General features: G+C 35.6%; 2 protein-coding genes across 3 annotated transcripts in view; one reads left to right on the forward strand and one right to left on the reverse strand.

Annotated features, from left to right (window-relative positions):
- The window catches only part of LOC134793632 (uncharacterized), a 76,375-nt gene extending 50,398 nt beyond the window's left edge, over positions 1-25,977 (reverse strand). For both annotated transcript variants that reach the window (XM_063765256.1, XM_063765255.1), the window contains exon 1: positions 25,480-25,977. In XM_063765256.1, the coding sequence (XP_063621326.1) occupies positions 25,480-25,739 (260 nt within the window). In that variant the 5' untranslated portion in view covers positions 25,740-25,977. The remainder of the gene's footprint in view (positions 1-25,479) is intronic.
- On the forward strand, positions 384-16,654 carry LOC134793668 (uncharacterized). The gene is made up of 4 exons (XM_063765316.1): positions 384-682; positions 11,767-11,942; positions 14,303-14,469; positions 16,439-16,654. Exons 1-4 carry the CDS (start codon positions 517-519, stop codon positions 16,632-16,634), a joined length of 705 nt encoding a protein of 234 aa, XP_063621386.1. The 5' UTR covers positions 384-516; the 3' UTR covers positions 16,635-16,654.
- Positions 25,978-26,573: the final 596 nt, after the last annotated feature.

A 26,573-nucleotide genomic window follows, 5' to 3' on the forward strand; every position in this document is an offset into this window, starting at 1 on the left:
AAAGGACCTGATGGAACGAATTTTCACCAATATAGGAGATTCAAGGAAAACCATTACATGTTTCACATAAAGACGCACATTATATTTGTACAGGCCGTTTGAATAAAAGTTCAAAGGCAAGGAGATAGGTATTCGAAAACAAACGAAACCCAGGATATACTTCCCTAAGCTAAGATTATCATTTTTGTAAAAGAGCATTAAACTTTCAATATCGATATCCTTCCATATATTCGTTTGGGCTAAACCTCTAGTTTTTCAACCTATAGTTTTTCCCAATGGGAGTTTTAAAATATTATGAGCAAGTAAATCTTCCTTCTCATCATCCTGTTTACGAGAATCGTCTTATAACAACAAATCTAGTTATACACCGCAACTTATAAACCGCAAGTAGCACAAACCGAGCTCATACAGAATACAATCCAGTCCCGTTCTGTGCACTTAATGTCTCAGAAGTCGTTTTAAATTTAAAGCCTCAAAAGCGTTTCTTCATTTTACATTGTCTAGCAATTTAAGCCAATGTCTTCCAGGGAATATCCCAAAGTATGGGACAGTTTCGAGCGAATAGTCGACGGTGGTACGATGAAATTTGTAGTGGAGGATGTATCTGAAGCTATGTGGAGCACCGCAGTCGAATTCATGTTGGGAAATTATATTAAGGAAGATGTTTGGTGGAGTACGGCGGGTGAGTTATGAATAGTGCATTAGAGGAATTCACTGGTTGTATAGTCACATTTTCATGACACGATGTGTGCATTTTGCCTAACATGTTATTTATTTTGCTGTACCATCGCAATTTACCTACTAGTAAATTGCATTACCCTTTGAAAGGCGAACTAAACTGCATTCAAACTACTACTTATCTAATTTAAGTTAATACAAAGCGGTAGTGCTCGTTACTCGGCTTTTCAATGTTGAAATCATTCGGGTTATATGTTAAATTGCTACTGCATTTTGAGCTCGACATATGCTCGGACATGTCACAAACATGCAAATTATAATTACTATAAATACTTACCTGTAATGAAAAACAATAATCTCCATTGGATTGGTATTTTGTTTCTCGCTAGTAACAATTGCATTGTAGAATTCCATTAAATTTATAAATACAGAAATTCAAAAAATAATACAATACCATTACAAAAGCTTTCATTAGTTCGTTTGTGGTGAGCGTTCCGACTGACCATCTAGCGACCTTCACCAAGGAGGAGTTTTGGCCGAAGAGTGTCAAGTTCCGGCGGTTCCGCGGCCGGCTCCCTGACACTGCGGGGTTGCGTAATGCATCGCAGCCATAATGTGATATGTAGTGTTTAGTTATTTAAAGTTTAGTTTTAAAATATATTTTTATATATATGTATGCTAGTTTTAAGGTATTTATGTATGGGCCATTAGTTGCCTGAAAGAAAGATTTTCATATTCATATTCATATATTATATGGATATGGTGGTATATACAAAACATTGTGTAATACGAATATGTTTGTATAAATATAATTTTCATTGTATTAGTTATGTTATGATGAAATTGAACGGAAAGTAAACATATATTCTATAATCTGTAGAGTAATATGAAATCATTTTAACATTACTAACTAACGGCGCATCACGTTTGCCGTGGAACGTCACATATCTTAACTATTTCATATCTAGTGAATCTCTAATTCATTTCCCGAATCGCGCCGTAAAGTGTTTATTTTAAACTTAAGGATTATGAATGACTTAAGTTAAGCTTATAGATTTAGTTTTAATTTGCTTCCCTCACTCATAACGAGAGTAACATCAGTTCCGCGCCCTGTAAGCTGATCATCCCGTCTGTGCCATCTCTCGCTACAATTTACAGCTTTTATTCCGTAAATAATTGTCTTTTAATATCTACAGCCGTTCGAGACCAGTTAAGACTTCTAGTTAATTAATAAGAATACTTAAGGGGCCGGTATATGACGTTTTCGATTTAGACCTCACTTTGTAACCATAATTTGTTCAATAAATGTTTAATAATTGCATTAAATTACACGTAAATTTGTTCACGAAGAAACCGTGTACCGACTCTTCATGCCATTGTATTTTTAATTTGCTGTTATTCTCTACAAATCGACACTAAAAGTATCAAAAAATCAAAATATGGAGTTCCGTTTGAGATGGAAGCAAAACAATTTTGTCTTTGACAGTAATTGAATTATTGTATGATTCTGAAAGCTAGATAATTCAGCTACCAATTTATTATCGATTTATATTTTTACTCACAAAGACAACACAGAAATTCAATCTCAAATGTAAACTTTCGAACAATTTCCATACATTGACGACATCACTCAAAATTCTTCTTCAAGTCAGATGCCCGTTGGGGCTACACCGGAGCACACGTGTACTTCTTCAAATGAAAATGACAGCTTGATTTTCTTGCTTTTGACAATTATATTGACATTAAATCATATACGCACACGAGAAAGTATACCAGTAGATAAATTGTATTTCATAAAATAGGGTACATAAATATCAGCTCGCGTCTCATTTAAATTTGATTTGCTGTTATAATGGTTGAAAACCGCAGTAAACTATCTTAAAACAATACGATTACAGTCGAATTTAAGTATTATGTTCCTTCAAAACTCGCTTAAAATGAAAAAAGTTTAAAGACTCATCTTTACTGATTGGGATCAATTTTTATTATGCTGGTATCATTTTGCGTCAGTTTAAAAGCGTATTTGACTTCTGTACGTCAATGAATTTTGATGACAATTGTAATCTTGTATTATATTATAGAACTTTTATCTTAAAATAATGCCTATTAACAGGAAGAGTTATGTAATTCGTATAAGTAATACCTGAAAGTCTTGTACCTAGATCTGTAATACCATGGATTGCGACGAATAAATGATAATGATTATGCGGTTCGCTCCATCTATATGTATAATGCGTGTACGTGCTGTTCTCTGAAAATCTTCAAGAAAAAATAACGGCTAGACCAGCACTAAGTACTAGCGAGTTTTTGCGGCTTTGGAGACCGAGATGAAGCTTACAGGCCAATAGCGCTCTAGTTATTGTTATGTATACCTATGTATCGAATGTTTTATAAATTAGCTATAAAAAGCAATGTTTTATTTCGATTAGGTCTACATTTTGTGCATATTGCATATCTGAAGTATTTTCGCACTAAACTTGAAACTTTCGTTGAAACTAAATAAAATAATTATTCCAAATGTACAGTCGCCTGCAATTTATGTTACACAACTAAGGCCGCAAAAATATCTGACACGATCTTATTTGTAGAACCATAAGACCATGTCACATATTTTTGCGGCCTTCGAAGAGTAGGTACCGTCATTATCAACAACTTTGCCCGCTTATTTTTTAAAACGAATTTCTCAAAAAACATCACATCATATGACTTTTTTTGCTCAGCACGTCCATTGTGATCAAACGCATCAGTTTATTAAAAAAAAAATATTTTTTATCGTGTTTTTACTCATTTTTTTGCGTTTTAGAGGGTGGGCAAAGATATCCGGGGTTTTCGCCAACATTGCCCACGTCAATTTGGTATTCAAATATAGCTCGTATGATGATGATGTCTAAGGATCACTTAAAGGTTTTGGGCAATCCTACCATTCCCTGTTAATAACTTAGCGATAAGTGTAAAAACTTTAAAATAAATTTGCTGGGCAATGTTGCCCACCCGTTTTTGCCCATTTCCAAATAAGGCTCGCCTAAGCATTTTACAATCTCAATAGACATAATCTATGCTTCATGTGTTATAACTCAAACCCGGATATATTTGTCAAAGAGTTCTCAATTTTTTCTACTTGCATTCATTATTTATCAATTTTATGCCCGCCGAAATATACCCTATATTAGACAACTCGCTCAAACTCTAAATTCCCAAGTCAAGTTATGCACAAGTTTGGTATATAGTTTTGTCAGAAATATAACCTATTTTCTACTAAAAATAGCAGGGTGGCCATAACTATTATAATTTTTTCTACATTAACGAATTTGTTTAAAATTGTCGTTTTGGGCAAAGTTTCCCTGGAGGCAAAGTTGGCGCTAATGACGTAACATATTATTGCAGGTGACTGTACATAAATGTTTCGGTGATTTTGAGATTATTTTTCAGGTTAGTTTACTAACAATCAAGTTATGCAGATACCGATTTCGTGAACGTATAAGTAGTAAGGTACCGCTATTGTTTAGCGTACCGATTATTTTTGAAGGCAAAACTATACCGTTGAAATATAAAGATTAAAGATATTAAAATTACAGCAGGGACAACCATTTTTTATAGGTGTACCTAAACCATCATTGGCCGAGCGTTAGCAAAGGTCTCCGTTTCAGCTTGGGCAAAAATGCTTTTGTATGTTCTCCTTTGCAGATCACATTTCTCAACTGATTCTCGTGAAAATTTGTAAGCAGGTTCGATAGAACTATTCTGTTTCGCTTTATTCGCCAAAATGGAAATGCCACCCTGCTGAAACTTTATTTATTTAAATTCCTATTGAATGGATTTTGCACCTTATGAAAAACCGTATAGAGTAGTAAATAACATTTTACATCTGACTTAATGACATCTTGTTTTATTCGCTTTAATTGTACAAAACGCGTATCTCGACAAAGCAATATTAGATATTAGGTAGTAAAACAGTCATCAATCAAATTAATTAAATAGGTAAGTACGTCACGTGTGACATGAACAGACAAGGAAAGCAAGATTAAATGCATTGTTTCTCTTTCATCTTTCAATGGAACGCTTTTACCCTCAAAGGAGGCTAGTGGTCAATACTAAACTAAAAGTCCAATCTTAAAAAAAACATGATGGGTCACTGACCTGTCCCAGTAAAGTGAGGTAGTGTGCGTGAAGTGCGCTTGTGTGTGAAATGGGGTAAATTGACAGAATCTGAAATTTTACCCACCGCTACCTACCGTCGCCTTAAGCAAGTGTTTTTTGTGTATTCATAATTGTGACGAGCAATGGATATGGCTGCTAGCGTTTTTTTACAGAAATTAGTACTTAATTGTTTCATAAGTCACCGGTATTAATTATGTGTAATAATTTACCAGGTTCATATACACAATATGTTTGTTAAAACTAATGCGTTATATTGTTACTTGTATTATAATTTCCCGAACTCCGGCCGACAAAGTAACTTTTGTAACACCTTAATCGTTGTAGGTAACTTTTTGAACGCTTGCTCTGACCCCAATCAGAGTTTTCCTAATTAAGGGCTATCCTTTTTTCCCATCACTCTCATTTATTTTCCTAACAATATTTACCTTTTGAAGAAACAGTAATAAAAACCGGGCAAGTGCGAGTCGGACTCGCGCACGAAGGGTTCCGTACCATAATGCAAAAAAAAAAACAAAAAAAAAAGCAAAAAAAAAACGGTCACCCATCCAAATACTGACCACTCCCGACGTTGCTTAACTTTGGTCAAAAATCACGTTTGTTGTATGGGAGCCCCATTTAAATCTTTATTTTATTCTGTTTTTAGTATTTGTTGTTATAGCGGCAACAGAAATACATCATCTGTGAAAATTTCAACTGTCTAGCTATCACGGTTCGCGAGATACAGCCTGGTGACGGACGGACAGCGAAGTCTTAGTAATAGGGTCCCGTTTTTTACCCTTTGGGTACGGAACCCTAAAAACGGTAGTTACATGTGGCTCTTACTGTAAATGAAAAATACTTATTTGTTTTACAAGAGGACAAAGTATAGTTGTTGTTTAACTCCTCGTGCTAATATTGATTCTCGAGCAAGCCAAAGATTACAAAATTGAAACATGAGCGTGGCAAATGGTTTATAAAGTGGAATCTTGTGTGTTGTGAGGGTTTTAAGGCACTAAGGTTAAACAAACTTTGCTAACGACTACAACACTTTTTTTTTCACCACACTAACACTAGGAAAATATTAACTCCCAATACCTATTCAATTCAATATCTTTAATGTCAAAAAACACATGTCAAAATATACAATAGGTACACAATAAAATTAAAAATACATAATCCACACAAATTAAAAAGGAATATATACAAATGTCAGAGTACATAATATATACAATGTCAAAAATAGTGGTATATACAAATGTCAATAAAACTAACAAAAAATTAAAAATTAAAAAATACAAATGTCAAAAAATATTACTAGACTCATTTTACAATAAAATTCTTTTACCGCGAAAAAAGCCTGGTCAATCAAAAAACCTTTCAACTTTTTAACAAATAGCTCATAAGAAGCCGCCTCTTTTATTTCACGGCTCAGGCTGTTATAAATTTTAATGCCAACTACCCCCAGCGAGTTGGATGATTTTACGAGCCTGACAAGGACAGATTTAATATCGCGATCTGTTTGCCTTTGATCAGGTCGACCTCATATAATATATACACAATTACCTACACATGCATTTCTCTTCCTTTTCAAACATTATACACCCCACTACTGTCCATATGTAGGCATAAATAATATACAAATACAATAAACGTGATAATGGCATTGCAGTTAATAAAAGACTTAACATTAATTAACTTAGTACTTTTTCAGCGGCTGCGGGCTCAACACTTTTTGCAATTAACAGAATCCCTTCTTATGGCGGCGAACATTTTCTCACGCAAGAAAATAAGTCATTAGCCTTATTCAGTGGCACAGATCAGTTTACTAGTAGATGGATTATATGTATAATGATATATATATATAGTCTTCCAAATCGATTTCGATGACGGCGACCTCAGCAATCAAAGGTTTTTCCTCTTATGAGCTCTTATGTGGCTGGCCAGGCCAAACTTGTTCTTAAAAACTCTGTCACATTCACGGCAGTAGAGTTGACCGGCTGTGTTATACGTATACACGTAGGAGGGCTTAGGTCTTTCCTTGCGTAATTGGCGTTTTACGTCTAGTGTCGCGAGGCGGTTTTCCTCAAACGACTTGATGGGTTCAAAGGTGGTAGATCGCCAAGATGACCGTTTCGCAGCGAGCATATTTAATTGTATGCATTGTGACAGACCTTGCACGAATGCGCTAAACGCGCAGCCGTCAGGGTGGAGTGGAGGTGAGCCGTCAAACGTGTCACAAAGGGAGACTTCCAATGATGACCACGACCGCTCTGTCAAGAGTGTCTCGATCAAGAAGAAGAAGATTGTGACAGAAAATATTGATAAAAACGTAATATTTATTGCGCAGTCTCTACGGCGTAGTCTATGTCCAGTTGGCGACCGCCGCCCACCGCCCAATTATCCCAAGGCTGGGGTTCGCCCTAATGTGCTGCCATTACCCTTCTGCGCGTCCTCGGATACCTTCCCAAATTATAACTTTATTGTACACTTCCCGCGTAATCAAATGTAAATTTTCAACAGAAATTTAGGTTAAACAAACTGAGAGTGAATCACATAATATCGTTAATTATACTATAATACATCACCGATTGCTTTTAGTTTGGGCCTACGAATTGGTTAAGTTAAAATAGTCTTGATTTTCAATTTATAAAGCTACATTGGATGGGGTCCGTAACAGTAGCAATGTTTAAATATCTTGTTACTATCTGATGGTCCTCATATTTTAAAATATTCCATTATGTTTTTTTTTTATGATATAGGACGCAAACTAGCAAACGAACGACTGATGGTTACCATTACAATATTCAAGATATATCCTTACATCTTAACATTACAATATACAAAAATTTATGTTTTGCCCTAATGTTGACTGCTAGAGAACGACTTTGTACTTATTTTTTATGGTGCATATACTATACTTATGAGTAAATTTATGTAAAATGTAAATAATTTACTTGATTATTAAGTAATTAATAAAGAAAATTGTTTTTTCTTGAGTAGGGGCGAAGCGAGCGTTCCATTCCGAAACCAACTTGTATGAACGTTTATAATAAAAACAAAAGGATTGAATGTTTGCAATGTGTTTAGTATTATTTCTAAAAGAGTAAATTATGATATTGCACTTTCATTTTAATATAAATGTAGCCAACTTTTTTTAGAGACACTCGCATAATTCCACTCCGTGACTCGGAGGATAAAATGAATCAAACTTTTTCCCATTACTATATGGTTTTACGGGTTTATTCGATTGAATCACATGTAATTAAAATGATAAAAGTTTATCATTTTATATAAAATAATGAACACGTAACTTTATAAAGAAATTATACAATATTTTAGCAAATTAAAATATTTCTAGCACGGGACAGTGACAGAACAATTTCTAAAGACGCGTCCAGAAGTAATAGCACAAGTCTAATTTTTAACACAATGTACCACCTCTGGACTCTGGAGTTGCAGGCGTCCATAGGTTACGGTGACTATTTACCATCAATCGGGCCGTATGCATATTTTCCACCGATATAAAAAAAATCTAAAGCCTTTATTTTTAAAATCGCAACATAATTAAACCTTTGTCTAAAAACCGGACAAGCGCGAGTCGGATATGCTCACCGAGGGTTCCGTACAAATTTCACTTATAATTTTTTTTATTTTTCATTTTTGAGATTTTTCCCTGTACTTGTAGTGTAAGACGACATTACTTGAGAATTTCGAAGTTCTAGGTCAACAGGAAGTTATAAATTTTGATTCTCTTGAGAGTGTCGATATATACGTTTTTTTGTGGCATAAATAAATAAATAAATAATAAATAAATAAATATTATAGGACATTCTTACACAGATTGACTAAGTCCCACAGTAAGCTCAAGAAGGCTTGTGTTGTGGGTACTCAGACGACGATATATATAATATATAAATACTTAAATACATAGAAAACAACCATGACTCAGGAACAAATATCTATGTCATCACACAAATAAATGCCCTTACTGGGATTCGAACCTAAAAACCTGGGATAAATGGCCGTATATTTTTTTACGTTAACTTAGAAGTAAGTATGATTTTTTTCAAGTCTTTAGATGTAGTGAGATTTGGCTTGATACCCTTTATTTTTCCTTTATAACCGAAAGTTAAACCAGGCCTGGTTTAACTTATTCCTCATATAATTACCTAAACTAAAACAGCACCACATTAAAACAATATGTATGCCGCGTTATACTTCCATACCGTAGACTTTCTTCGTTCCGCTTATACGAAACCGACGATTGGGTTTCGGAATGGAAGTTTCAGAATACTACCTCCGGCGACATTTAACTAAATATTTCATGAAATAATCTTAAATATCGTTTTAAATAAGATAATTTGGATTCTATATACGTTATTTGTATAAGTAATCAATGTAAAAAATATATACATTACGTAATTACCAGCAAATTTGGTTTCGGATGGTGGAACGAAAAAATGTTACCACTGCGTACATGCACTTTCGATGAGTGTTTTTCGGGCAACTATTCAATGAAAAATTGCGGATATATGAAGTTTTAGATTAATTTTGCCACGCACAGTAAAATGATACCAAATAGTAGCAATAATATTTTAAATTACACAATCAAATAGCGGTTTCGGAACGGAAAATTCCGCAATGTTCAGATTCCGTCTCAACACATTTTAATAATTTTCAAATAGTGTGTTAGTTTCTAACATCATACGTTTTAATAACATAATAGCGCATATATCAGTCTATATATATTTTTCCGTCGTTAAGTTCTTATACGAATAGTTTTTGAAAAAAATACTTAAGAAGTTCAACAATCGAGTTGGGACAGCAAAAAACGTGACGTTTTTTACCACACAATATTTTTTATTTAATGTATTATTATACTACATGACTAAATTAATACGCTAAATAACTAAAAACCAAATGTGGATTTGATAAAAAAAATCTTCATTAAATTAAGCCCTATAAATATGCAAAACATTATATCAAAAGTATGGGACTACCCGAAAACACTGTGTACAACTTTGAATAAAATTGCGCATATAGCAAATTTTATCGAAATCGTTAGAGCAGTTTCCGAGATCCCCGAAATATATAAATAAATATACAAGATTGCTCGTTTTAAGTTATAAGATAATAATATCATAGCTCGTTAGTTTAACTCGCCTTGATATTTCATCTGGAAATAAAACATAGTAAGCTAACTCGATTTTATTATGTTAGTATTCACAGTATTTTTATAGGTACTGTATTTAATACTAGTTTTCCACACAAACAAAATGACTTATTATTCTGGCAATGATCGGCTGTCCCAAACCAAAACCTAGTAAGGGACAAATTTCTCAAAATGAGTTTTTTATGTTATTTGGACCCACCTAGTAAGTCCTCACCCGATTACAAAGACACCAGCTCAAAAATCGGCTTAAATGACAGAGATTTGGACACCTCCAAACCTAGTAAGTAGCATGTCTAGTGGCGGTTTACCATTGTAAAACCCAGCAAGTCACATATCCCATTACAAAACCTAGTATGGGACTGAGACATACTAGGTTTTAGTGTGGTGTAAGCGCCTTACTAGGTTTTTGAACTGGGAATCGTTGCGCGGGGGCCGCGAACGGGGCACCTAGTACCGTCCTGTCCTGATATCATAAGAAGCCCTAGGGGTGTTACGAATAAAAGAAAAATGGTATACTAACCTTAATCAACCTTATGTCGGAGTCAAGAATATCATTCTGGAACGATCTTCCAGTAAATAACTCATCGATTGATTTAGTTCATGGTGGTCAGGGTGAGGCCCATTGATTGATAAATAAATTGATTTAGGTAGGTAGTTCATAGACGGTGATCTGGGTGAAGCCGAATGATTGATAAATAATTAACAGTATCAAAAATTATGCTTGTTTTATTTATACCCATTTAAATATGTATAGAGACAAATGGGTCGGTCATCTTTTTTTGTTGTTATTCTGTCCCGTTAGCCAGGAGACAATAGTGTAGCATAGTTTGTTACGTTCTACTAGTGTACCAAGTAGACGACCAACTTGACTATGGAACGGGCATTTACGAGTAACATCCATAAAAAATATGTTTGGTTATTTTAAATACCATAAAACCAGGGTTTTAAGAGTGACCCAGGAGAACGTACTATGGCAACAAGTGACAAAAAATAGTTGATTCACCCCACAGCAGATTCAGAAATAGATTATTGCGCTAGTTTTCGCCCAGCTCTAGTTTTCGTACGAACTTTGAATATAAACCTACATTGCTGCACAAATTTGGACTTATTTCAATTCTTAATGTCTAAACTAAACAACATGAATCCATCAAGTGGACAGAAACTAGCGCAATTATCCTATCTATTAAGCAGTTAACACCTACTAAGAGCACTTACTAGGTTTTTGAGCTGGATTATGTAAGACACTTCTATCGGTACTTACATTTTCAAACCTAGTAAGGAGCAAAAAACGTGCAAAATATGTAATATATATTGATATATGGATGTTAATACATACAATGGTTGATAATGTACCTATTTACATTCAAAAAATTACATAAAATTAAGAATTTCTTTGAGGCTGACACTTTTTGTTTTTACGCTCTCCTGTAAAATTTGGTCTGAAGCAGTTACTAGGTTTTGGTATAGGACAGCCGTGATTTATTAAAATAATAAATAAAAAAATTGGGTCAGTAATCTGCTTTTAAAATAAATACTCGTAGTGTATGACGGGCCCATCCCGTATTTCATTAAATTAGTTTTCTGGCTTCGAAGAAATTATAACAATCAGACTCCATTTAGCAAAATTAATTAGGATAAAAACTCCCGGAAAACAGACACCCTTTCAAAGGTTGGGACTGATAAGATTGGAAATTTTCCAATTGATTTGTATGGGTTATTAATTGAGTAGAATTTAATGTGGGTCGTGGATGATTAATTGAGTGTCCACCTTTGAATAGGTACGGCGAGGGACCCCGATGCGGTGCAAGAGTACCGTGTGCTGCTGACATCGATCATTAGGCAGAAGATGTCGCTTGCCTGCTTTCTGGCTGACGGAGATGGATCGGGACATACTTTGGTTGGTGCGAATCTTTGCCTGCCTCAGGTCAAGGGAGAGTTTGTGGATCATAATCCGGTGATTATTATTTTGTACAGTCCTCTTTTTTAATTTGCACTCAAGTACTATTATTAATTTCAAGTTAGATTTGGATAGTATTTATCTGTAAAGCCAGGGAAGCCTGTGACTAACTACAATCCCCGCTCGATGTAAACAGTATTAAAATAATGAAATTCCATAATCGTGAAAATAATATATTAGGTATACTAGTATGTTTATCTACTTGTTCAGTAACTTTTACTTTCTTTGCTGAAATTGAAGTGATAATCAAAATGATTTTTCAATATAGACGTTTTCGGATTTTAATGACAGCACTGGATACTTCATGGCAAAATTGATGGCAAATTTAAAAATACATTAAGCTAATATTGTACGTAATATTTGTAGAATTATTTCGCTTTATTGCAATATTCATCATTATCAATCAATTTATCTGCTTTGCTAGTAATTATTTATTTATTAGTGCATACAAACTTAATACCTACAAACAAAATAATACCATACCTAAAACATAATAAAATAACTAACCTAAAAACTTTAAAACTAAATCTAAAAATAAATAAAACTAATCTAAAAATAAATAATTACAAACTATCCTGCGGAATGGTGCCGTAGATGCTGGCAGCATTTCCCCGCTGTATCGCAATACTTATTCTTTGTGCGAGGAAGCTGCCAGCTCTACGATCACCAGTGGCGTCTGCTATCCTTTTGGATAAATCCTTAAATAGCGTAGACGCGTTCGGACCCCACGGGCCAAGGGTCTCGACACCGAAAGGTACGAAATCGTATTCGGGGCCGAGTCCCTTATATTTGGCCTTTTTTAATTTTTCGGCCGCCTCTGCCGCCGCGCCGGCTTTGGCAGTAGTGCCGTGGAGATGAGACGGGGCTAGGGTGTCCACACAGGTGGCGTCCCACACCAGCACCCGCCCCATCTTCCACGGAACTAGTGACATTCCATCCGGTCTCTTACCATCATCTCTTACAATGCCAGGAGGCTCGAGAAGAGCTGGTACGTTGACGCTGGCAAGAGACCGGCGGAGAATATCGTTAAGCGCGGCGTGTCTAGAGAAGCGGCCGGTCCTTTGGCAGGAGAGCCCGTGGTGTCCGAGGGCGTCAACGTCAGCGCCGCAGGGGCACCTATGTGGAGCACAGACCCGGACGCCGAGTCGCAGGCAGGCCGCAACGCGCAGAGTGTGCTAGTAATTAGTTTGATTTTCAGATATTTATAATTAAATAAATGTGCATTTAAGATTAAATAAAGAAAATATAATAATGTTCATTGTTTTGGCTCTGCTATGTTTCTTGAGGAACAAAACTACAAAATGATACATATAGATACCTATATCTAAATACAAACAAAAAAGTGTGCTAAGGTTTCCATGGTTCATTTGTTTTATATAGTATCGTCGTACAGAATTTTATTCAACGGGTAAAATGGAAAACCGAAAAGCGGGCCAGCGGCTTCAAATTCCTTTCTTCTATAAATTATAAATCCTTGCCATGATTTTGGAAGATAAGAGCATTACTTTAAGGAACGTAAAGCAAGAGACTCCAAATTGGCTACTTTGAATGCAAAGTAGCCAATTTGGAGTTTATAATTCTAAAATCAACTTGTATGATGATCGGCCTAAAAGCTCTTAGCACCGAGCTTAGGTATAAATTCTTCTGACAGTAGGTATTAAAAAATAGGAACAGTTGTACGGTATGGTGCTGGACTATGTAAATCAGGACCAAATGTCAAACATAATTTCGTTATTATGAGCTTCATTTCAGCGCTTGTCAAACTTTCAATAAATATTTTATTAAAGAGAATAACAGAATATGCCTGAGTCCATTTCATCCCGCTACCCCATTTCATCTGAGCTTTACGCCGATCGCCGTTCCGCCCTAACCCTGGAACCGCTCCCGTTCATTCTTCCATTTCTATTCGAGGCCGACCTAGTTTAAGCCCTTAGGGACTTAAGTAGGTACAGTATTATCTATATTACATCTTATCAGTTTGTCATTAATTTAGTATCATACTTTTTTCTAGCTAAGGTTTTGATATTTGATACCTATAGGAACTTTAAAAAAGATTAGTAAGACGTCATGTAAACACTATCCGCGAACTCAACCATACTTACCTACTAAAAACTCACAATTTGCAATAGCAAAATTGAAAATTTGATTGAAGTAGTTAACTTGTAATGTGCAAATATTTATTTAGGATAGTTAGTCAAACTATCATTCGAATACAATACTGTAAAATAAATTCTCTATTTATAATTAAATACAAACTACATTACATAATATTCATACAGATTGAATTAAATAATTTGCCTGGGCTTACTAGTGATTAACAACAAAGTTAAATAATATTATTACATTTCCTTCCACAGCCAAAAACCGAAGCCGGCCTATTATCCCTACGCATGTTCGCAGAGGCGATGAAAGTGCCCGTAATTTATGATAAATACGGAGTTGGTGAATACCTAATGGGCGCCGGCCTCTCCGTAGCCCCGGAGTACAGGAGATTGGGAATCGCCACCAAATTACTCACGGCTAGGTAAGTCTTCATCACATCGTGTTATACCGAAACCCGTTAGCGCGGAAATCTATTTATGACACAAGCTCACGGCACCGATTAAAATAGTTCTCGTCTTTTATCAACGGCCATAATAAGTTTTTATGAGTCTTGAAGTTCGTTGTTGATCGATTCTTCAAGTAAATTCAAATAGTTAAGCAAGAAATCCCGTGAAACTCAACGATGTTTTAAGGAAATGTACATACTTACATTCTATTTCAGCCCGGATATAATTATGTTAGGTCTCATTTTTTGCTTTGAAAATGTTATGTCAGTTTAATTGATAATTGATAATTGACAGATTATAATTATGTTAGGTCTCATTTTTTGCTTTGAAAATGTTATGTCAGTTTAATTGATAATTGTTTAAATGTTAGTTAATAATTATTGTTTAAAGGTATTACAATTATCTAACGTGATTGTGATTTTTGACAATAGGGCTTACAGATGTAGTGAAAATTATTTTCCAACGTATTTTCACGGAAACGTACGAACGTGTCTTGCTATTTCAGTCAGTCTCGGGACAAGAAGTACTGAGGTTGACTGATGTAGCATGACAAATACGAACGTTTCAGGGAAAACATGATAGAAAAAAATTATGCACGACATCTGTACAAAATTTGTTTTCAAAGTACCCATTTTGGTTAAAGGTAACCAGTTTAGTCATTGTTTGTAACTCGTAACTTGCAAACTACATTTTAGTAGGTATACAAGTCTCACTTGCATTATTACTCGTATTACTGTGCAACTAAGTTAGTAATACATGTTTTACGTTGCGGTGCAGAACTTGGTGTGCTCGTACATCCAACATTTACGTGCAAGTTACATCTGACATCAACATAGTATGTTGTAGTACTATGTCTAGGTATACCTGCTACAGTAAATCTTGGCAGGTACGAAAAGTTACAACAGCGACAAAGTTTCAAACAATATTTTTGGAATGATATTATAATAAAAGTATAATTTAAGTTCATACGTGCTAAACAGCATACAATATTTTGTGGTCGTACTAAGTGCAACTGCAATTTTAATGCAAATGTTTGTACATGCAATATAGATGCATATGTTTTGTAATTGATTAAATTATAAACAAGTGCAAATGCTTATTTTATGCGGGGCAGTTTAGTTTATAATATGGCTTGTATGTTTATTGAATACAAATTGACACCTTTATTAGGTGTCAATTATATATGTTGGAAACGTAAAAATTAAGTCTATGCCTTACAAATTTCTGTTCAAAAGGACACTGTCGACACTACAAAAGGAACGCACCACAATAGCATAGAAAGGAGCTAACCAATGATGACAGGCTTCCATTATTGTTAACTTGCTGGGTTTCCGCTTATACCTACAGCAGTGTAATTGCAATTGGATTCAACTTGGCACCGGTACCAAACTTCGCTTTCAACTATTCTCAATTACTATTGGTTTTGGCAAAGCCGTTTGAATGCATAAAATGAAATTACTGAATTGCGTAAGATAACCTATTTATACTGACGTTTACTGATGTATGTGTGATAAGTTTGCGAAAAGGTAGATCCGAATTAGATTTTGTTCGCGAGTTTTTAGGATTTTATGTTATTTCTTAATAAGTCTCCCGAATTGTATAGTAACAAACCTCTAAATATTGAGAATCTTAAGAGCAAGTAAGTATGTAAGAATTCTTTATTTTTCTAAATATGTAGTGTTTGACCCCTAAGACAAATTTTGCGAGGTGAATATGTCGATCTTACTGAGCAACTTTCACTATAGGACAAACCTCAAAAACGCGTAAGAAGGAAACATCGCCATCAGCCATTAAACAACATTAACAGTGATTTAAGGATTGGCTCAAAGTAAAAGTTGCTAAGTGCGATCTATATATTCATCTCACAAAACATGATTAAGCGTTAAAAAACTCCCTGTATGTAGGACTACTCTTACCTACTAATGCTAAATTATTTTTTCTCAGAATCGCACTATCGAAGAGCCTGGGATTTCGAGCAACTGGCGGCATCTTCACCAGTGAACACGGTCAACTAGCCGCTGAAAAGGCAAGCTACGAGTGTGTTTACACAGTTCCGTACAAAAAGTTTGGGAAACGCTGCAAAATCGCCTTTAACAGTAGCACGCAAGACTTGAAGATATTTGCTATCAAAACTGAATAAAATACTACTGGGAATAGGAACAGTTAAGGATGACTCACGTTAGACTGGGCCGGAAATTCCGGAGCTTCGTTTTATATGGAAAGCACCACGTGATGACAGATCAGTCGTCATAGAAAATTATAATGTCGGACGCCTCGTCCCGGGCACGGCCCGGTCTAGCGTGGGTCAACCTTTATTTGGTTCTTAAGTTTCCTTGATACGTTTTATAACAACAAGCTTATTAAGCCATTATTTTAAGCTACAGACCATTTCATCAAATTTTTGCACTTTGTGATAAAACAACGCAACCTTAATGTGTTTGGGCTTGTAAGAATTGTCTTAATTACTGAGGTATTAGGTGCCTGTTGGAAGAAAAGTACAGTCAGCGATAAAAGTTTGTATATAAAATAAAATGTTTGATAAAAAACCGGGCAAGTGCGAGCCGGACTCGCGCACGAAGGGTTCCGTACCATAATGCGACAAAAACGGCAAAAAAACGGTCACCCATCCAAGTACTGACCCCGCCCGACGTTTCTTAACTTCGGTCAAAAATCACGTTTGTTGTATGGGAGCCCCACTTAAATCTTTATTTTATTCTGTTTTTAGTATTTGTTGTTATAGCGGCAACAGAAATACATCATCTGTGAAAATTTCAACTGTCTAGCTATCACGGTTCGTGAGATACAGTCCGGTGACAGACGGATAGACTGACAGACGGACGGACGGACGGACGGACGGACGGACGGACGGACGGACGGACGGACGGACGGACGGACAGCGGAGTCTTAGTAATAGGGTCCCGTTTTACCTTTTGGGTACGGAACCCTAAAAACTTATTCCATTTATACTAAGAAAATTAAAATAAAACACCCAAATTAATAATTTTAAATAGCATACAGACAGTTGGACATGAAAGAAGTACAAAGAATCTCTTTTGTCATATGTGGATACAGAACGCTAAAAACAGGCAAGAGACTATTATTTTGACAAATACTTCTGTGGAGCCCATCTGATAGGTATTAGATTTTGTCAAGGAAATTTTCTGATCGATGATAAGTACATAATATTCACTTTTGATTGAATTCTCGTTTTAATTTCAATCATAAGTAACTTTGTTGTAACATCTAAAACCCATTATTAAAAACAAAGGTACATAGAAAACTTTGTTTGAAGGAACCTTCTCAACTTACAATGTGCCCGGAAATTACTTTGCCAAATTATTTCCAGAACTCGAAAGCCGGCATTAAATTTATAACCTGAAGGTGAGAACAGACGAAGATAATTAAGGTTTAATTGCATTATCAATCTCAATAAATTTTCACTTATAATAAGTGCGTTCAATAATGATTAATTTAATGAATCTGAATTTTAAAATAATTTCATATACCTGTATTTCATGTAACTTCACATTGAAACCAGAGAAATCTGTCGCTACTGTTTGTCTGTTAGAATATCTGTATGAAATCGGTACTAAGGGGTTTAGTCCTCTCTATACTTTTCCGATTACATTACGCTAATATAGATCTGACATTATAGCGAGTATAATGGGTCCCCACTCCCCAGCATTATTAAGCCTAATTTACATGAATGCCTTTTAATACCCCCGGAAGACCTGATAAAACTGAACGAATAGATTAATTCTCTGGAGTTAGATTTATGATTTATTTGTATCTGTATAATTTAATGCCATACGATTAAACAAATAATGTATATATTATTTTAGTTATGTAACATTATGTGCAATATTAAATAATAATACAAAATAAAATATACATGTGTATTTTATTAAATTATCTACGTAAAATAGTACTTTTGTTATTGTGAATTGTAATATTCAATTACTGGCACCGATTTCCCGCAGTTAAATGAAAATTCATCAGAAGACTAATAACTATGATTTACGCCATACAATAAGACTCATATAGTATGTAAACCTACTTGTTAAACCAAGTCAGTTTTTACACACAGCGTTTCTTTAATAACTAAAATAAGATTATCTTTGTGATATTAAGTTTCAAATGTAGAACTTAGTTATTATAATTGCAAATTTTAATAAATTTTACAACCATTCTAGGTTCAGAGGAATCCCGCCAAAGCTCTGGCTGTAGAATTAACTCTCTACATTAGTTTTCTTGACGGATTACAGTAAGAGCTTCCTCAATAAGGAAATGTAGGTGTATTCCGAATTGTTAATTTTCGTAATACAATGTACTCAATTAACTTAAGAATAATGTCAGGTCCTTAACTACGCTTAACTATCGTATAAATTCGAATCACTTCTGAAATAATCCTTATTATTATTTCCATCATGTAGAATTCAATTATTGGAATTAATTGACATCTGAAAGTACCTAATTCAAAGTCACCCGAATACCCCAATACAGAGGAATTTGATACCCCTAGAGTTTCAAATTACCTTACCATTAGGAGAGTTTCATGCTTATTTACCACCGGCCGGCCCTCTATAGAAACCATTAATGAATTAAAATAGCATTCGGCGTTGTTCGAAAATATATGAAACAGTGTAATGCGAATATTTGACCACGACAGTGGTAATATAGTTAATGGTGTATTTACGCAATTAATTTTATTTTGACATTGGTAATTACGTGGGAAAATTAATATGTCATGTTTTCGTCATCGAATCAATATGGAATGAATTATAGAAAAATGTCAAAGCCAATTATTCTGTAAATTACTAAATGTTGGATGATGATTCAGATTATGGATTGACTGAATATGAAAGCTACTTACTATTTTATTCAGGAGGCTTAAAGTTGACTCACTTTAGACCGAGCCGGGGCCGGGCCGGAGCTTCGTTTTCTATGGAAAGTACCACTTGATCACCGATCAGCCGTCATAGAAAATGTCGTGTCGGACGCCTCGGCCCGGGCATGCCCGGTCTAGCGTGAGTCATCCTTTATTGAGGTAATTATTTTTTACAAATGCAGTTCAGCATAATATGTTTCGCAGCTACAGCTGCATTTCGTTGCAGTTCTAGATCTGTCAGCTGTCAAAGGTGACATATGTCCGGTAAACCTTTTGATTACAAAAAAATATTATATGAATAGACATTAGACCTCCTGTTGTAAAGTTGTAAACCAATAAATCTACACTACATATAAGGTTTATCTAAAACAACAAGCATGGTCCATAAAACCAGCAAAAGTTTTACATAATATACCTATTCAATAAAACAGTACCTGTACAGTAACTGAACAGGGATAACATGTTCGAACTACATAAGTATACAAAACCATATACAGCGTGTTAATTCCCTGTGGGATTCGTCAACATGCTCCGAACATGGTTGCTCGGGAAAAGTGCTAGGATCCGTCGTAGACACTTTTTGTTAGAACTGTAGTATAGAAAAGTCCGCAAACTTGTTTATTTCTAGAAGTTTATGCATATTATTTTGCTATTATTCCATTATTTTATTTAAAAAATATTAAAATTATGCTAAAGATGATTGCCCATTAAAATCTACGCCGACAACAAAGTCTGATTCATAATATTATAAATTCAATTCAACCTAATCTTTAAACCTCTCGTTTTACTGTAAAACGGAAAGCTTCAGCCTGAGATTATAAAGTCCAACTTTCCGAATTCCGACAGAAAACATAAAGGCACCCTTTTAGCGCAAAAACAAAAGCGCAGCGTGGAAAGGGGCACTTTATTAATGGTCAAGACATAAAGTTTACAATGGATAACTGTACGGTTAGGCTTCTCGACAATGCGTTGGCACCAGTATCATTAGAAGACCAATCGCGTAGCGTTATTAAAAAGCGGAACGAAAGGCATTAACTTAAGAGCATCTATATCATGCGATTATCTCAGAGATGAAAGGAATGCGACACTTTAAACGAGGTTGTTTAAGAATTTAAGAATTTTATCTCGACTTAACCTAAATGCTTATACATGTTTACATTTCACGATATTATAAAGGTGCTTGAATATTAAAAGGGATCCTGAATTTCAGTAAATATAATTTCTTATAACGACTACGACGCGAAAAGGCTCATAACGTATTGACTTTTTATTCAGGAAAGGAAGTCATGCTTGTTACTCGTTCACGAAGAAATTTCTGATGTGGGTGAAATTTGGGAAACTCGCACTTTATTTTCAAAAAGGGAGACTAGGTGGGGAAAAAGTTATTTAAAGAAAGGCTTATTAACGGTAAAGGGAGAAAGTAAATAACATACTTCTACACAGTCGAAGTCACAGGGAAATGTACGTATTTCAGGTATTTAGGATGATTCACGTTAGACCGGGCCGTGTCCGGGCCGGAGCTTCCGGCGCATCGTTATCTATGGAAAGCATCACGTGATCACCCTGTCATGCCATAGAAAAGTAAGCGTCGGAAGCTCCGGCCCAGACACGGCCCGGTCTAACGTGAGTCATCCTTAAGGCCGAGACGAACTTCGGGTAGTTCGAAAAACTCGCGCAGATAGAAGATTTTGATGTCAGCGTTAGCCAGTCTTTCTCCGAGACCACGAGGACAATTTTATTTCGTATTCGAAACGTAGGATTTGTGTAAAAATCGTGTAAGTTTAAATCAGTGTTTTATATAAGCGACGAGCGTGTCTATGACTATGTACTGCTAACATTCATTAAATCATGAAATAGTATTACAAGTCCAAAATTCATATATTATCAAAATGTATGTATGTAGGAAGGTCTAGGTACTGTTTCAGAAGATAAATTTTGGAGTCGTTGAATAATGTAAACGCATTTATGTATAAAGGAAAAATGTGAAAATACTGTAGAGATTTATTCATTGTTGATCAAGATGACATATTGGGTTTTAATGCTGGGGCCGAGAAGATTTAACCTGTCTTTTTTGACGCTTTTTTATGCGGCGTATTAACTGAAGTGTCAAATTTCTGGTAATTTGAGGTTAGCCACAGATGCGAAATATTTTTGGTGCTTTAATTGCCTGGTCGATTTGTAGGAGCCATGGATGCTCTAAAAATATAATGAATAAATAGCATATCTATGAATTGAAAAACAATAAAGATATCAACATCGCTAGGGCAATATTATGTGTAATATTGTGTGTTTGTTATTTAATAATTTTCAATTGTAATTTGTATCATCCGATATGTAAAATGTTTATATTTAAATTATAATGTTTGCATGCTTGCTTGCCGCTTGCTTTGTATTGCATGCTTATCATAGGGTAAAATACCTATCTTTTTATTTTAAGACCTTCGATTGTATCAATCTAACACTATGTTCTCGCAATAAATATATTTCAATATTTCAATTTCAATCTCTTGTATAACTAAAATATATAAACTAATAATTATAAAACTATTAAGCGCATAAATCCAATATAAGTACTGGTAATTCGGAAAACATGTGTCGTGTATGAAAATTGTTGAAAATGCATTTTTCTAAACTTTTTGCTATACATGAGTAGGTATCATCTTTTATTAAAAGACAACACGCATTACCGTAAATGCCACAAATGAAAATTCAGATCCCTGGAGCATAAAACGTTTTTAAAAGTATCATAAACAAAAGTGTTTTACGGAATCACCCCCACCGCCTAACAAAAGCACTTAAAGGGATTGACAACAAGGTTTCTTTCTGCGCGCTATCTCGGCCAGATATAAAATTGACATTATATGGTTTTCCTTGGCTATATATAGCGCATATTACAATCATATTGTTTTCAATGCACGTAATTAAATAAAACAAAGATTTGATAACATCATTCCAGACTTTACAAACATTAAAGCTTGCATAAAAACAAGCAATCTTGTAAAATACGATCATTCTACTAATAAACAAAATTGAGCTTCATATCGTTTTGACATCTCTGAAATCATCCTAAATTTATACTTTGTACAAGACAAATCAAAGGAAATATAAATAGACTACAAAAAAATAGTATGCGAGCTGCGATTGATGTATGAGCATCCCAAAATATATAAATCCCCAAGTTTGCAGACACCTCGCCCCGCATCAAACTATGAAACTACGCCTCACTGCGCAGAACACGTTCCGATCGAAATAGAAACAACTTCAACAATATCCATAAAGTACCAAACAAACGTGGATTGCTTGTTCGGCTTGTTTGCAGTCGAAACTTGAAAAGGTTCTCGGGCGATAGCTGTCGGTATCAATATTCTTATTGTGGAATCACTGCGGTAGAAATGTGATTTTTATTTTTTGAGGGATTTTTTGCATTTTCAATACGTCTCGGCAAGTCCCGTTTGAAAATACAAAGCCAAAGGCTTGAAAGGCTCTACATCAGTCGGAAGAACCAGATTGGTAACATGGTGTTTTTAGTTTTTTATTATCAGGTGTCCAGCCACCAAGCTAAATATAGCAAGACGATCAGTAGCACATTACTACAGGCCCGAGACAGAGATTGCCGGCAAAGTAGTTATAGGCAGATCCCTTAGAGTATTTTTTTCAAATATTTGTTGTATCTTGTGTTGTGAGCAAATATCTTACCCACAAACTATATTTTATAAGAAATCATTAATATGTATAATAAATAATATGTACCTAACACTACCCTTCATTCTAGGTTTAACAAGACCTTTTCATAAGCGATACAACTAGGTCACATTTTCGTAAAGCAAACATTTTATCATAGTGTCGGATATCAATATCCATCTTAGCTCATGCTGCTTAGAATATCAATTTTCTAACGGACGGGACCTATCTTGGACGAAGGCTGAGTGCTCTCTCCCGATCCGACCCATAAGTATGCTCTCTATAACTGCTAAATTAGTTTAAGACACGATTTTACGTATCATACTCGTAACGTATCAATCCTTTAATTTGGAAGGTTTGCAATAATAGATGTAATAATAAAATGAGTAGGGATGTGACGACCCCATCGCCCGCTGGTTTTACCAGTGCAATCAGTCAACGCAGGGCAGCTTGTGGCGAGCTGTTGGGGATTAGCGACCTCACGTACCCGAGTGCTCCTGGAGAGTTCTGTTACCCGCAAGGAGGGTGGGTGGGACAGGATTCTCTGCCTCTGGCTTGCCTTAGCATTTCATTAAAATGTCAAAAGGGCCTCTACGTGTTGGCTTCGGCTCCGCGCACGCCTCCCAAAGGTCCGGAACACCATTGTTCCGTGATGGGAAAGACATACAAATGAGTAAATAAAGAAAACAATTAGTTTCTTCAAAACAACTATGAACTATAATCAAAAGATAGGTTTTAAAATCATTCATCGATCAAATTTTCATGAAATATACAGTCAATCTCCCCGTACTACTTACACACTATACATAACTTATATGTATGTGTATCGGATATGCAGAGTAAGAATGGCTTTACTTGTCAACGAATATTTTGCCACGAATATTTGGTGCTCTTCTATAGTCTTAGCCATATCCTACATATATTATTATATTCTTATCCCTTGACATATAATTGGACATAGGACCTAGTACTAGGGTTGATTTGCGACAAAAAAGTCCCCATGAACATGAGTACCTAGTTAACGGATATGCACGAAGTACACAGGATAAAACAAACTTTCATTTAGTTCTTTCACACCAAACAAATTTTAATAGGGTCATTCTCTGAAAATATGTCTACGGTTGCGTCTAATTGCCGTAAGTCTTTTCATACATTTGGGTCGCGGCAGTTATATCGCAGACATATTTTTTGAGAATGGCTCTTTAAACGTTGCAGTACACTACCTCAAAATTTGTTATCTCCAATTTAATTCCTAGCAGTAAAGATAACGAATGCGCTATCAACTATTATGAATTATAAAACTAAATTGAGTAGGTACCTTAACCAGAGATTTTGTATGGATCTATTAATGAATTCCATGCGAATAATATTTCTATAAACTTCGTTCGTATGGATCGGTGAAATCTAAACCTGCTGTTCTAATACAAACACGCAATACGCTACAGGGGTACAAGCGTATTAATCTTGCCAACCCTTTAGAGTTTAGATTATTGTGTTGAGGCTAGGGGTGTATACGAACTTCCTCAAAAGCCTTTGGCGGTCTCTCACAAAGGTCAAATTAATGCCAATCTATATTCACAGGATCAGGATCAGCACATAGCATGCAGCTTATACTAAATAGTTGACAGAACAATAGGGTTGCAATTATATTATTACGACCAAATTCAGAGTGTGTGTTTATAGCTAGAGTAATGTAAGAATTATTTTTTGTCAGTTATGAATTGACCCTTACATACATATGTATATGAAACTAAGGCTATCAGTTAGAGTCAGTGAATAAGGGGTAAGAATATTTTTTTTAGTCATGAATATTTGTGTAGGCACCCCTACACCGTTGTGTAAATACGTAAATAAATAAAACATTTTTTTTTTCAAAGATGCTCAATTGTTGATGTATAGTAGATTGTTAACCAGGGGATGAAAACCACCCATTTCTGCCGAGGCAGTTTGGCGCTCGAACGCAGTGAGAGCGCCAATAGTCCAAGGCTGAAATAACGCCTTTCACCCGAGTTAACCACTCTACTTTTCATTTCGAATACGAGGAAAGTATAATGCATGTGTTTTTTTTTAAAACGTGAGAAAGTAGACATTTTCATAGTATTCTTAACGGTACTTTCAATTAACAATTTAGGCAAAAGTATCGTTATTTATGGAATGGGGAGATCAATATCAGAATGGAAATTGTATAACAAATAAATTTAACACAAATTTCAATTGCTTATCGTAAAATAAATAATATAGTCGTACTTGCAACGTAAAAATGCTCTAGTGCAGAAACGTATCATTTTCTGCACATCTTTTAGAACAACAATGACCCTCTTTCAGAGCATGAGAAATGAAAAATATTTTGTCTTCTAACAGATTCGTCTTGAAAAAAGCAGCTTTCTACGAAAACACAACTTATACTACAACTGACCTTTCATCTTCGGGCAACTCGATGTAAAGCGGCAATAGGGTGATATTGCGGAGATGCAGCGGATAGTCGCCGGCGAGGTAGGTCTGCGAGATCTCCGCGAGGCTCTTGTTAAAGGCGCGCACGACGGCGGCGGCCGAGGGCGGCGCGGCGATGCCCACGTAGAAAGCGGCGCGCGCGTCCGCCTGCAGCACGCGCAACTCGCCCGACGCCAGCGCGCATGCGCACAACGCCGCCCACACGGCCCAAGCGCCCGCGCGCATCGCGCCCCCCGCCGCCCGTCTCACCGCCGCGCGCGCCCGGACCGCCGCCCGCGCGCCGCCATACCCGCCGCCCCACCAACACCATCCACCCTCACACAACTAGTCCCGGATTCAATTGTTCCAACATTTAACACTGTCAGCCGATTTCGAGGCCGATTTAGACTTTTTACTTATAACCACTTTTTTTGGTTTCACTGGAATGGACGGCTTTTGATGTTACGCACAGACACAAATATTTCTCCCAGTTTCAGCTGTTGCCATCTGTAACAAGAATAAAAATATTTTAATAACGAGCTTTGAAAATGTCATTTGGTTACGAAAAGAAAGTTACTGAATAAAAAAAAACACACGGTTCGGCCATTCGGCCAATGAGGAAGAACATATACTATAGAACCATGACCCACAGTCACGTTTTTTGTTAATATTGTTTATCAAACTGAATTGAACCTAGAATATAAGTGTAAGTTAATTGGTTGGTTAGATATTTCGGCAAATGACTATAATTCGTTTTTTTTTGCATTAGAAAGAACTTGAAAGAAGGTAAGCGATCTTGACATGTCTTTTAATTGAAAAACGCAAACGAAATTTTTAAAAATCAGTAAGTATTACTTATGAAGGCAGAACAATATAAATGATCGTATTAGATTCATATTTTTTAGATATTTGCCTACACTTATTTTTAAACGTGTTTTTCAATTAAAATACACATGTTTGTTTACCTTTTTTCTAATGCTAAAAAAACGAACTATAGACGGAATTTAGGTACCAGTGGTAGGAATTTCTAGTACCTGTCTAATTACCTTGTAGCCCTCGTATGTACTTAAGTAGGTTCAT

This window comes from Cydia splendana, chromosome 9 (genome assembly GCF_910591565.1).
Source record: "Cydia splendana chromosome 9, ilCydSple1.2, whole genome shotgun sequence".
Taxonomy (NCBI): domain Eukaryota; kingdom Metazoa; phylum Arthropoda; class Insecta; order Lepidoptera; family Tortricidae; genus Cydia; species Cydia splendana.

What these genes read in the sequence shown, in the direction of transcription:
- LOC134793668 (XM_063765316.1), top strand. Translation starts at nt 517, where the DNA reads ATGTCTTCCAGGGAATATCCCAAAGTATGGGACAGTTTCGAGCGAATA. An exon ending in TGTTTGGTGGAGTACGGCGG is followed by an intron (nt 683 to 11,766) that starts GTGAGTTATGAA and finishes ACCTTTGAATAG; the next exon opens with GTACGGCGAGGGACCCCGAT. An exon ending in ACCAAATTACTCACGGCTAG is followed by an intron (nt 14,470 to 16,438) that starts GTAAGTCTTCAT and finishes ATTTTTTCTCAG; the next exon opens with AATCGCACTATCGAAGAGCC.